Source organism: Lissotriton helveticus, chromosome 10 (assembly GCF_964261635.1).
Source record: "Lissotriton helveticus chromosome 10, aLisHel1.1, whole genome shotgun sequence".
In the NCBI taxonomy this organism is placed as follows: domain Eukaryota; kingdom Metazoa; phylum Chordata; class Amphibia; order Caudata; family Salamandridae; genus Lissotriton; species Lissotriton helveticus.
The window spans coordinates 527,401,598-527,415,441 of NC_136071.1; the positions used below are offsets into that span (position 1 = coordinate 527,401,598).

The following is a 13,844-nucleotide window of genomic DNA, read 5'->3' on the forward strand; positions in this document are numbered from 1 at the left end:
CCAAGCCGAGCAAGGTCGATACGCTGTCGTTGGCGTCACTAGGGCCCGGTTGGACTGGGCCCCCTCGCCGTTCCCCTTCTTAGTACTCGTGGCAGCTGGGAATCCGGGGACTCTGATAATTGAAGCGTATCTCCGTCGTGTACTCCTCTAGCCCCACCTCGCTAGAGCCGGCAGATGATCTTGGGCAGAGTGGGCTCCCCCCGCTAGGCCCGGAGGTCTTGTGTGTAACCTGGTGCCGGCGTCCGCTGACCTGGTCACAGCAGTCCGCTGGTGTCTCCGACCGCCCCACCTCACTCACTGTCCACTGGCCGCTGTCGCTGGGATGTGTGGCCCGGTGTGGCTCCTGTCTCCCCCTCCTGATGCGGTTTGCGTATTCACCTTGTCCCGGGCCCGTCCACCACATATAGGCCCCGAAGCCTGGGGCTCAATTTTCGCGGCCCCCAGCCAGGCACCCTTGGAAATCCTTGGCCCGTAGAGCAGTTATCGTTGGCTAGGCCCCAAAGCCTGGGGCTCAATTTTCGCGCACTAGCTCCGGCGCCGGCTGACCTGTTCTCGGCAGTCCGCGGGTGACTGCTACCGTCCCCTGTCTTCCGTTGGGCTCCCGGGGCTGTCGCCTGTAATTCAGCTGTCTCTCAGGCAGCCTCCCGGTCCGGGCGCGAGTGTGGCTTCCCGCAGCAGGCCCGTAGGCTCCAGTTTCGCGCCCTCCGGGCGGGCGCCTCCTTGATCTGCTTGAGAGTGCCCCCCTCTGCCACCTTTTGGGGCTGCCTGTGCCTCGATGCCCTGCTGCCGCCCCTGGCGACCACTCCGCGGCTCCTCAGCGTGCGTCTGCTGCACCGGCGGGGATCCGCGCCAGTCACCCTGCGACCCTGGCCGCCATTTCACTGCAGGCGGGTCGCGTTGCGTGGCGGATGGGACTCCGCGGCAATGCAGATGCCTCCACTCGCCGCGTTAGCAAAGAGGCCAGTGAGTCCGACACCCCAGCAGCTCCTCCGGCCTTGTTTTGGGGGTCTCAGATGCTGTTAATAGGTCAGGGCGAGGGCTCAGGTCGGGAGCCTCACAGACCCACGTCCGTCTCGATCGCCATCTTGGCCACACCCCCCGCCTGCTGCTTTTTAACATCTACCTCTCTTCTCTGGCCATGCTGATTGAAGCCTGGGGCGTGAAAGTGTTGTCCTATGTCGACGATACGCAATTGGTGTTTGCCTTTAAAGATCACTCAGTGGAGGCGTTTCACAATTTTAAGGCATGCTTAAAAGGCATCCTAGGATGGATACATATGAACTGCCTGAAATTAAACACTGAGTAAACGGAAGTCCTATTTTTCAGCCATGCACCCCCTCCTCCACACTGTCTGTAGTGGTTGTCAGAATTGCAAGGAATCTGGGAATCAGGTTGGACAAAGAGCTGTCCGTTTCCACCCACATTCGGCATATCTCGTCCACCTGCTTTTGGAAAAATAGGGCCATTAGGAAATGTATGCGCTTCCTGACAGAAGTTCATCGGAAGACCGTAGTCCATGCTTTTGTCACGTCCTCATTGGACTACGCAAACAGCCTATGCTTGGGACTACCTGCATACTTACTGCTCCAACTTATCTGAAATGCCACGGCAAGGTTAATCAGGCGGGTACCTTTGCACCACAAAATCCCTCCACATTTGAGGCAACATCACTGGATTCCTATAACCAGAAGGATCGAATTTAAATTATTGACCCTGGTATTTAGGGCCACCAGAAACCTGGGACCGGGGTACCTCCAAAAAAGGCAGCAGCTGTACCAGCCAAATCATGCTTTGAGATCCAACAATCGGCGACTCTTGACAATCCCATTATATCGCAAAGCGAGACTGGGCAGCAGATCATTCACGGTGCAGTCTGCTAAACTTTGGAACTCCCTTCCTCTCCATTTGCCTTTACTCGAATCAGAAACTGAATTCCGGAAAGGTTTGTGGTCATTCATAACTCCCACCGGATCTTTTCCCAGTCTGCAGGAAGCTGGAGTTTTCCTCCAGCAGCTACAGGAGTAGCTCCTGTTCCAGAGTGGGAAGGTGAATGGGGCACCACCAAATTTAGGGGCCGATTAGGATGGCGGACGGACTTGCGTCCGTCCGCCATCCCAGAGGTGGAGGGACCATCCGCATGGGCTGCGGCGGTCCCTCCGTGCAAATTAGGATGTGACCGCCACTCTGGCGGTCACATCCTGGATATTTAACATTGCGGCGGGTGCTGCTTCAAGCAGCACCCGCCGCAATGTTAAAAGTGCATGTTTTACATTTACATGCAAAAAGCGGCAGGCACCGCGCGGTGCCTGCCGCTTTGTGCATGTAAATGCTGGGGGGTACCATAGGTACCCCCCATGTGCACCCCCCACCCGTCCACACCCTGGGGGCCCGCAACAGGCCCCCAAAATCAAAAGTACACATGCTTTTCCACGGCGGAAAAACCGCCGCGGAAAAGCATGTTTACAAATGTTTCCTAATTTGGCTGGCGGTGTCTGATAGACACTGCCAGCCAAATGAGAGCTTTTCCGCCACGGTTGTAATCCGACCGCGGCGGATAAGCAGCGGACAGAAACCAAGACCCACCAGCCATCGTAATGCGGCGGTGGGTCTTTGGTGACTCCGCAGAGGATTTTCCGCCTCCTCCGGGCCAGAGGTGGCTTCCGCCGGCCCGGAGGAGGCGGAAAATCCTCCATCCTAATCGGCCCCTTAGTGTGGGTGCAGTGGAAGGAGTTTTTTTTATACACAGAAAAAACTGTTTTCAGTGTGGAGAAAACAATTTATTTTGTGCTTATTGTGTTTCCTTTCAGCAGTGCGCAATGGTTCACTATGTAACTTACTCTTTCGGGAAATAGCAGCTGTTGCAAAAAGCACATGACTTACTTTGCAGTGCGCCTGGAAAACTGGCACTACTTTCCAATGCCCACTGATGCTGACTTTCTTGAATAAAGGGAAAATCGCAGATCAGTTTCCATGAAGAATAGACAGACTTCTACCAGTGCAGATTTACGACTGCCTTTACGAATTGGGACCAAAGGTTTTTTTAGTTTATGTTTTTGACTCAATCTTGGTGTAACTCAATATCTTTGTAGCCAACATTTTAGCAATTTCTAAAATGATCTTTGGTAAACAGGAATGCAATTCGGAGGGTAACTCTCAGATTCAAACAGCTTTTATTGCACTTTAAAGGATTTAGGGCGATATGTATCATAGTTCCGTTTTGCGAATTCTAAATAGCGATTTTTAAGGAATCGCTATTTAGAATTCGCAAAACGGTATGTATGTAGGAAATCGCTTATTTATAGCGATTCCTACACATTCCTAAATTGCGATTAGCAAATTGCTAATCGCAATTTTCCCATTCATTTCTATGGGCCAGGAGGCCCATAGGAATGAAGGGGATATTTGTGATTAGCAATTTGCTAATCGCAAATTGCAAATATTTTCAAGGGTGTAGGGGTGTCACAAGAACACCCTGCTGCACCCCTGAAACTAACATGTGTGGGCATATGGCGCACATACATGCCCTAAGGGCATGTATGAGCGTCATATGCCACCTTTGAATTTTAAATAAATTGCTTATTCAAAAGAATTCGCAACTTACCACCAACTAGAAGTTGGTGGTAATTTGCGAATCCTTATGGCCATTTTTGCATTGATTTTTCTTTGATACATTGCATTTAAGGAATCGCAAAATTTGCGATTCCTTAAGTGCAATCGCAAAATAAGGAATGGCAAATTTTGCGATTCCTTATTTTGTTGCAAAAATGTTTGATACATACCATTTATCAAATTAGCATTCGCAAAGGCCGAAATTCGACGAATTTCGGCCTTTGCGAATGCTAGTTTGCTTGATACATATCGCCCTATAATCGCTGTGCCTAATTACACCTGCGATTCAAGATGAAAACAGACTTCTTCCATAACAGAAAGAATGGCAGTGAACCCTGTTTCGTAGCTTGTTTTGCATTTTCTTTAAAGAGATCTTAAATGTATGTACCTGGAGCAGACAAAATGTAAGCACAGCATTTAAAAATATCTTGGTATTTTCAAGGAAATTGTCTTGAGAATATGAGATGAAAAGGGAAGCTTTCCATATGTGCTAAGTAACTTTCCAAAGTTTCATCTCCTATCACATTCAGAGGTAAATGTTTCTGGCCAAGAGCAGTGAGTTTGACTCCTTCTGTGTTGTCATCGCACAACCTATCAGGAGGCACATTTTTACCTGGTGACGTCATCCCGTATCTCGCCGTCCATGGCGCTGTTCGGACGAGGCCTGGGTTGCAATGGCGATGATCTCACTGTGACCAGATGACTGGCAAGAAAAGTAAGAAAGCAAATCTCAGACAGTGCACTTCAGAAGTCACAAAGAAAACCGTATGTAGATAAATGTATAAATATAATGCATACAAATTGAGGAAGTATGGTCTGGGATTGCAGCTAGTTCATATGATAGTCTACAATAGAACTTTCCTAACTTTTTAGAACCATGTCCCAGTTTTTAGAACAACAAACTTTCGCAACCCACCGAGCTTTAATGGAGACGAGAGGGCGATTTTTTAATGTAACTAAGGCGTTGCGTGGTGGCACATTAAAAACAGCACATATTCCATTGAAATGGGCACTACATTTGCACAATTCTACAGCTTTAATGGTAAAACCACCAGGCACACAAAGGATAATGTGGGGACATCTTACGGTGCAGTCATCATGGTCACCGGACGATCACAGGAGATGCATTTCACCCTCTCAAAGAGCTTCCTGAAAGAGAAACAAACACCATTTTAAGAAAAGATGTTAATTATGACAAGACCCATCCACCTCAAAAATAAAATACAAGCATCATTGGCTGCGGTACAACGAAAATGTGTGGCAGGAAGAGTCAAAATGGAGTCCTGAACAAGGTAGATAACATGGAGGTGACACTCCACTTACATGTTGTTCATCAGTGGAGGTCACGATGACACCAAGAGTATAAGGCAAAATCAAATAGTGAGAGCAGCAGCGGGGAAAAGACCCCATAAAAAGGAGAGTGACAAGAAAGGGGGAGAATGGGGATTGCTGTCGCAGAAACTTTCAAATTTAAATGTGTTGAACAAAAAAATGAAAACACATTCAAACAATAAAGGGGAACATCATCTGAAAATTTAGACTCTATAACCAAAAAAACTGTCCACATGAAAAAAGCAGGGAGACCATAACAAGAAGGTTTTGTGGGCAGGGGACGTGTCCCAGGAGGAAATGTGGAGTGCAGATGTGAGGGTGGTTCGCATGTGTTTGTACATAGGGTCCCTACAAAGGTACACATGTGGTAATGGTTTCTTGGAAATGGGGTCAAATACATGAATTTTTTACCAATAGATTTCTCTCTTTTCACATAGATGGTGAGTCATCTATTGGACAGCTAGCTGTGTCACTATGCTTCCTATTCGTAATTACATTTCAATCAAACATCATGAAATCACACTCCAATCAGATATAAAGGAAAAATACAATAATCTCCCAATAACCAGGCCTAAACTACAAAGACATAACCAAAGACATCTTTCCCTTAAACTACTCTTCACTTACAAACCCAAATCTCTATGAAAACCCAAACAATATATTTCTACAATTCCAAACCAAATTTAAAACCACCATCTACATCAGCACACAATGAACAACAGGAAACTCACACCACATAAAAATCGGCACATCCCTTAAATCACAAATAAATTACAAAGGCTGAAACAGAAAGGACGTACCCTAAAACGAAGACAGTGAGAATTCAACTCCTAATCACATAACCTCCTCTGAAAACTCCCTAACTATATCTACAAAAAAAAGACTAGCTCATCTAAAAAACATCTACTACAAAAGAGTGCTAATAAACCTTTCAAACACCAACTTCTACTGCAAGTCCAGTCACTTGGAGTCACCCTGGACACCAACCTCACGCTCAAGGAGCACACTGCTAAAAACAAAGATGGCTCTCTTGTCTAAAAAAAAAACTGTCAAACTGTGTCCTCAAGAAGGCAATGCAAGAACTGTAGTTCAAGCCCTCAACTTATGCATCTGGACAGTGGTAATGCCCTACTCCATGGCCTCCAGAACTTCACAGTCCCACCCCTTAGGAGCATCCTACAGACCACAGAAGGAATATGATCACATCACCCCCCCCCCCCATCCAGATGAAACTTCATTGACTCCCCTGGCTGGGCCGCACCCTTTTCAAAACCAGCTGCATCATTTACAAAGCTATCACGACTCGCACCCCTGCTTATCCTGCAGACAAGCTCTCCATCTCTGCTCAATCTCGACACATCCGCAGCCAGGACACCATAAGAACGCAGACTAAGAAGTGTACAAAAGGAAAAAAACAGTAGAGCAGGCATCTTCCATATATCCCAGGATGCCAAGGACCTAGAACAACATCCCCCTTCCAATCAGGACTGACCCACTGCTGCTCCAATCTAGTAAAGAGTTGAAGATTCACCTTTTTAAAGAACGCTACACCACAATGCATTAATGGTGCATAGTCCAGCTTCCTCTTCTTTTACTCATTGCGTTTATACATGTCTTTGACCATGTACAACACTGTGCTGAATTTTGTCTAAGTTTGTGCCATAGAAATGTCATATACTTACATACATACATATAAAACTCACAGACACAGTAAGTAGCGCAGCAATTAGAACTTTTAAAAATGTATAAAGAACAAATTACTACAAAAACACCGTCACAAGATACACCCCTGTTAGACTTGGTATATTTTGGCGTGTTTCCCCCGAAGTTTTGCTTTCTGACCTCCCGGTGTGTTTTTGCTGGCGTAGTGTTTCTGCGCCCTTTTCTCACTGCTGATCACTGGTAACGTGCAAGTGCTCCTGTGGTAAATGGTGTTATGGACTGGTGTTTCCATGATTGGATATTTGATTTACTTGTTAGTCCCAAGTAAAGTGCACTGGGTGTGCCAGGGCCTGTAAATCAAATGCTACTAGTGGGCCTGCAGCACTGATTGTGCCACTTACGCAAAAAGCCCATAAAAGGTAACTCAGACCCGCCATTGCGGAGTCTGCGCACAGTTTGTAACTGCCATGTCGACTTGGCCAGTGCGCACACTTGCCAGTCCCTCACCTTCCCTTTTCTTACATGTCAGCCACCCCTAAGGTAGGCCCAAGGTTCCCCTGTGGGCCAGGTGCAGGGTATGTGAAAGGTAGGACATGCCCTGGTGTGTGTGGCATGTCCTGATAGCGAATTACGGCCAATTTAATTTTGTCGCTATTGCAAGGCTACCTGTCTCCCATAGGACAGAATGGGGAGTTTGTTTATACCATCTTATAAACATAACTGACACGGGGAATTAGGTAGGAAATAAAGTTTAGTATGCCTGAACTCAGAATCTAAAGATGCATCTTTTAGTGAAGGGGATGTTTACATTCGGTGTTTGAAAATACCACTTTTTTAGAAAGTAGGTATTTTCTTGCTCAGTCATCCCGTGTGCCTCTGCTGGAATGTGGATTGCCTGTCTGGGTTTTAGATGACAGAAGGATGGGGAGCAGGAGTGGCTCCAGATAGTCTAGGTGGGTCAAGAAAGGGCTGAATAGACCTGGGCTGCAATTGGGGAAGGGGGAGGAGATTTCCTTGCACCTCAAAGGGCCTGGTCTGCCTCTGACCATGCTATCTCCCCCTCCTGCCAGAAAGTCACACCAGAGAAGGCAGAACTGATTCTGGCTGGGCACAGACACTCTCTGCCTAAGAGATCAAAGGATTTTGGGATATAAACACTGGGGCCCAGACCCCTGAACTTTAGAACTCTTTTGCACCAAGAAGGCTGCCAAGAAGAAGAACTGGAGAAGCTGTGAGGAGGAACTACCACTTTGCTGTGTGCTTTGCTGTGTTGGCTTGCAGTGGCTGCTTCTGTCTTGGGCAGTGAAAGGGCTGGACTGAACTCTCTGCAATCTACTTTTGTGAGTTTCTCCAAGGGCTTGAGGTAGAGATTGCCCCCTGTTCAAGAAGTCTCAGAAACAGCAAAGACGTCAAGCTCTTCTGCCCTCAGCACTGGGGACTGTGTGTTTTGTGCTGCAACAGAGGAAAAAGCAATCCGGCGCCATCTATGACGCCACTGCAGACTCCATGCCCTGAAGGCACCGCCGCAATGCCGCACCGCGACCCTGGTCTCACCGATGACGCCTGCTGACGCCACCACTGAGCCGCTGCTCGCACCGCGATCTGTGGGCACTGCACTCCAAACCGCCTTGCTTCACGACGGCGTCTTGGCCTCCGCGATGCCGCCGCTCCATGCCGAAATCGACTCCGCTACTTGCACCGTTGCTCGAGGTCACCACTCGTAAAGTTACAAGACGCACCGCCCTCATCCCGCACCGCAGCTGTGGCCTACCGACGCCGGTGCCATTGACTCCAGTTAGTCAGCCGACGACAGCGCTTTAGCAACGACGCCGCGGCTGCTTGCACCGTGACCTGCCAGCACCGCAACGAGCACCGCATTCACATCGCACCGCGACTCTGGTCTCACCCACTGCGCCATTTGATGCCGCCAATGAGCCGCTGCTCGCACTGTGACCTGAGGGCACCACACGCCACACCACGGCACTTCGCACCGCAGCACCTTCGCACCACCTTCGCACCTTCAGCGTTCCTGACTCCAATAGAAAGGAGCTCGATCTGCAATGCGTATGACTTCGAGGGCCCCCATAACTCCTGCACCGACCTTCGGATCTGACACCTGCGGATGCCGTGCTTTCAGAAGCTCAACGAGAGGTCGCCGAAGCCCTGCATTTCTAAAAGGTACTGTTTGGGGGTCTTCCCTAGGCCGTAGCTGGGCCGCAACGCCGCAGTCAGCCAGAACTGTTTGGATTTGTTTGTTCACGACGCCGTGATAGCCCCGGACAGACCTATCGACATCAAAGAACTGTTTTTCAAGCATATTTTAATAACTGAAGATTTTTAAGTACTGCATTGTGGATTTTTTTTAATCGTTTTTGGTCTCGTCTTAAGTATATAAAAATATTGGATATTTTTCTAAACTGGTGTGGTGTCCTTTTGTAGTGCGTACACTGTATTACTGTTATGTGCAAATGCTTTACACACTGCCTCTAAGATAAGCCTGACTGCTCGTGGCAAGCTACCTAGGGGGTGAGCAGGGGTTATTTTAGGAGTGTAACTCTCTTATCCTGACTAGAGTGGTGGTTTCTGCCTGGCTTTGGCACATGCCCTAGCCTACCAAAACTCCCATTTCTAACACCCCCTTAGGAGCTATGTGGCAATCTCAGTACCTATTACATTTAAAAAAACATAAACATCAGACAATGCATCGAAAATAGCATCTCAAAATTCTCCTTAAATCCTTTTACTTCCGTCCAAGCAAATCAGCTACGTCAAACCTACACCTTCACAAGATACATCCTCTCAGGAACTGTGTGGCAATCCCAGTACCTGTTTCTCTAAAAAAACATAAACATCAGAATATGCCTTAAAAATAGCACCTCAACATTCCTCTTAAATCCCTCAATTTCCATCCAGTCAAAACAGCTAACTCCTTATCAAACCAGCTTTGACTTTCCTTGTCCTCCTATCTCCAAGAGACATAATTCAACTTATCTTTAAATCCCACCCACTGGATCAATCTATAGAGTATTACCCCCAAACCTAATAAAATTCACAATCTACATGTTGGCAGAGGACATAACATTTGGCATGAAAAATAATCCATCCAAGCTTCCTTTCAATATTCTATTAGAACTGGAACCTACTACTGCTCTTGCCAAAGCATCATATTTGACTCTGATTCTCTTTCTTCCTGCGTCCCAAAAAAAAAAAACCAGAAAGGGTTGTTATCTTTTTTACAACATATCTAAAATCTTTTTCAAATTGGCTTGGGACAAAGGATCCTTTTATGCATGCACTCGCCTATCTATGTTACTCTACTAATCATCCATCCTCCTTAATGCACCAGTGAAGATCTCAACTAAACTACAAATGGTCCACAGCAAAGCAATAAGAATTTTGTTTTTTAGCCTGAAAAAATGTGAATGCATTTCACTCAACAAAACTAAAATGACTTCTCATCAGTCATCAAATCAAACTAAACTCTCTTAGCATAGCTTGGAAGGCTACACACCTCAAGTCCCCCAAACACCTCTCTGTCCTGCTTATTTTAAATACAAAATCTAAAAGAAACCTTTGCTCCACCAAAGACATTAATCTCTTCACAACCAAATGGAGAAGGAAAAGTCTCGAAGGGAAACAACGCTCTCCAAAGTGGGCACCGAACCAGGGAGCTCCCTCTCTCCTGCCAGGACTGAGTGGAAAAAACGCGTAATGCTTTTTAGACCTATTAACCCTTATCCTGTTTACATTACCTTCCCTTTCATGATTTGTATTCTCTTGGTTCCTTTCTCCCTCATGACTTCAAAGAACCTTCTTAATCAATTACTACGCTGTCTTTTTTCCTATCCTTCTTAATCATGTCTTACAGGGTGTAGAAAATAGTATTGTCTTCTATAAGTTGTATATAACAAACAATTTAATGGAATTCATATATGATATTTACAAAACAATGAAGTTTCTCATCGACATCCAATATGTGGCATTATAAGGGAGCAGTGGACATTATTTCCAGCTGCTGGGTTTATTGCTGTGCCCTCTTTATATACATGAACACCTTTTATGCACTTTTTGACAAGGGGTTATTTTTTTGAAACCTGAATTGAGAATTCAGTTCACCAAATCTCACTTTGAAACATATGAAGGACAAACATGTAGTATAAGAGATAATAATCATTTTCTTGCAACATATGGTGATTGTACCTCAGAAAGAGGTTGAGTGACTGTCTCACTTCCAGGGACTCTTAGAGCTAACTCGGGCTCCAATAGTACTTCCGGGTAAACAGTCCTCTTCCTGTGTACCAAAGACAATCCAAAAATGTGTGGATACACGCCCATTCGAAAGCATTGTATATCATGTTATTGCACTTTATAGAGCGGTTGACAGCCAGAGTCTTTTTACAGTTAAACTGAAAGAGAAAGCCTCTATAGTCCCATAGTTTGATGTACCAACGAATGCCATTAAACATGGTAGTTTGATTGCCTGAAAAGAAAATGCATGACAGCATAAGTGCACTCCTGAAGTCCCATGGACGGAGGACGTTTGCTTTTTGAGTGCGGGAGATGAGTAGGTTTGTATGTCACAAACAAGGTAGTAATAAGGTAAAGGGCAGTCTCATGAATAGCATTGTGTGTGATAACAACTGACTTCAAGTAGAAAGGCTGGTGAGCTGGAAGGCCAATGCAACTAGCAAGATCTGGTGAAACAAGTTACCAATGACTCGAAGACGAAGATGAGTATTGAGATACTGAAGCTGTTTAAGATGTCTGATGTGGGGCACACGGGTGCCATTTTAATTGCCTCAGAGAAAGTTCAGGTACAGAGATATTGGATATACCATCACTGAGCAATGCTGACATGTAATGAGTAGACAAATGATACCCTAGAGAAGTGAAAGTAGATGAAGACAGGTTCTATAATCGGCTTTGGTTTGTGCAAGTAAAGGTGTTGTTTAGTTCGATCGCCAGATTTTGAACTAGCTTGAGCAGGATGGGGCCATGCTCCAGTATGTGAATTCAGTCCTTGGGTGTCAAGAGGCCTTGAGAATCTATCGCATTGAGTACAGTGGAGGTAATAGTATGCCCAGAGATGAGCATCTGCAATGGTATTCTTAAAAAGGTAAAAACACATACAAGATAAAAGTCACCAATACAGGCCCCATGCATTATAATTACAATTACATTGGCATACTTTGCATGGACAATGTGGATACAGAGGTGGACATCCTCTGTGAATGACATCATAACTGTCTATCTGAAGCAATTAGTAATTTCAATTACAAGGGAATGCCGGAAATATAGTTACATAGTTGTCCATGCTGCCCATTCAACATAGATCATATACTTCATGAATGTTTATATCTTTAACATTCCCAGAAAATAGTGTCATTTTAGTGCTAAGTCTGATTTCACTGCTTCTAAATCCAACAATCCATCATGCCTCTGACTGACTCATTCTCAGAGCTATTTGTCCTGGTCTATCCGGCTTCATTTATGATACAGTAGTACGGTGTCAATAGCATGGAAGGTGACCACAGGGCGCACCCTTGGTTGGTATGCTTTCATGTGTTCTGTGCACAGATATTTCATATTTTGATTTACATTGTCCCATCAGAAGTGTTCCTGTATCCTCTCCTTCAACATTCTGATCATAATATCTATCTATCTATCTATCTATCTATATATATATATATATATATATATATATATATATATATATATATATATATATATATATATATATATATATATATATATATATATATATATATATATATAGTCACTGAAAAAAACATAGGTTTGACACCAGTTATAGTTAGCTGGAAATTTTACTGACATAAAACCATTGAAATTCCCACGTTATAGTTAGTTGGACTCACTATAACTTGCACGCCTGCAATGCACTGCTGATGACGTCACATATTACATCACTCATGACATGGTCAGTGACATCACTCATGACATCACTGATGACACCATCCAGTGAATGTGTGTCTTTCTGAAAAATAAATATGTTTTATATATGTATATGTAAAGGTCGATGGAAGAATAAATGTTTAAATAAGTGTCTTAATGGATGTTTTTTTAAAAGAAATTGATTGGTTAACTGGCTTATTAAGTGTATCTTAGTGAATACATATATTAGCGAGTATTGTTTAAATATTTAAATGTTTGTATCAGTGTTTCACTTTGTGTATAAGTGGCTGAATGGGTTGGTGAGTAGCTACATGTGTGTGTATGTGGGTTCTCACTAGTGTCTTTATCAATAACTACATATGTTTTAATCTAGTATATGTGAGTATTGATGTATATAAGTGAGTATATGTGAGAGGGAGAGATTGAAAGAGTTCTTGTTTAAATAAGTATGTGTTTCTATAAGTGATTGTTTAAGAGAGTAAGTATGTGTAAGTTTCCTTAGAAGTAAGGTGGTAGTGTGTATATAGCTGTATATGCAAATAAATGGATGTTCAATAGTTTATTTGCATGTGTGATTATGTGTGTGAGTAACTTTTGGATGACTGTCGGTGTGTAACAGGATGTATAGGTGTTTCACTACATATGATGAGTGAATATATGTATGAGTGACTATATAGAACTGTTGGTGAATGAGTGGATGTGTATATAGATGGTGGTATTACTGAATTGGTTGTTGTAACTGGTATGGGTATCTCTATTTTTTTGAAAATTTTAGTTTCTATTTTTGAATATGTGTTTCAAGGGTTATATTACACTGAAAGGAGGTCTGTCACTCTGTCACAAGGATGGTGTCATCAGTGATGTCATGAGTGATGTCACTGACCATGTCATGAGTGATGTAATATGTGACGTCATCAGCAGTGCATTGCAGGCGCGCAAGTTATAGTGAGTCCAACTAACTATAACGTGGGAATTTCAATGGTTTTATGTCAGTAAAATTTCCAGCTAACTATAACTGGTGTCAAACCTATGTTTTTTTCAGTGAATTTAATAGGTTTTTTAAATGCTAATTCCTAACTATAACTGCTGTGAAACCTATGGTTTTTTCAGTGAATTTCATAGGTTTTTTAAATGCTAATTCCTAACTATATAAGACCTGAAAGCCCACCAGGAATCTCCAGTATGCGCCAGGGGACTGCATTGCAGAGAGGTGTAATGAAGCCACGCCCCTTTTTACACCTCTCTGCAACGCAGCCCCCGTGCATGTTTGAAGAGGGGGAACTAATTCCCCTTGCATACTGGGGGCCCCTGGGGGCCAACTAGCCCAC

At 44.5% G+C, this 13,844-nt stretch overlaps 1 protein-coding gene across 1 annotated transcript in view; it reads right to left on the minus strand.

Annotated features, from left to right (window-relative positions):
- The window catches only part of LOC144785371 (uncharacterized), a 337,243-nt gene that overhangs the window by 68,446 nt on the left and 254,953 nt on the right, over positions 1-13,844 (minus strand). Inside the window, exons 12-13 of the mRNA XM_078664322.1 lie at positions 4,696-4,758; positions 4,223-4,312 (exon numbers count right to left, since the gene is read on the minus strand). Coding sequence (XP_078520448.1) covers positions 4,223-4,312; positions 4,696-4,758 — 153 coding nt within the window. The remainder of the gene's footprint in view (positions 1-4,222; positions 4,313-4,695; positions 4,759-13,844) is intronic.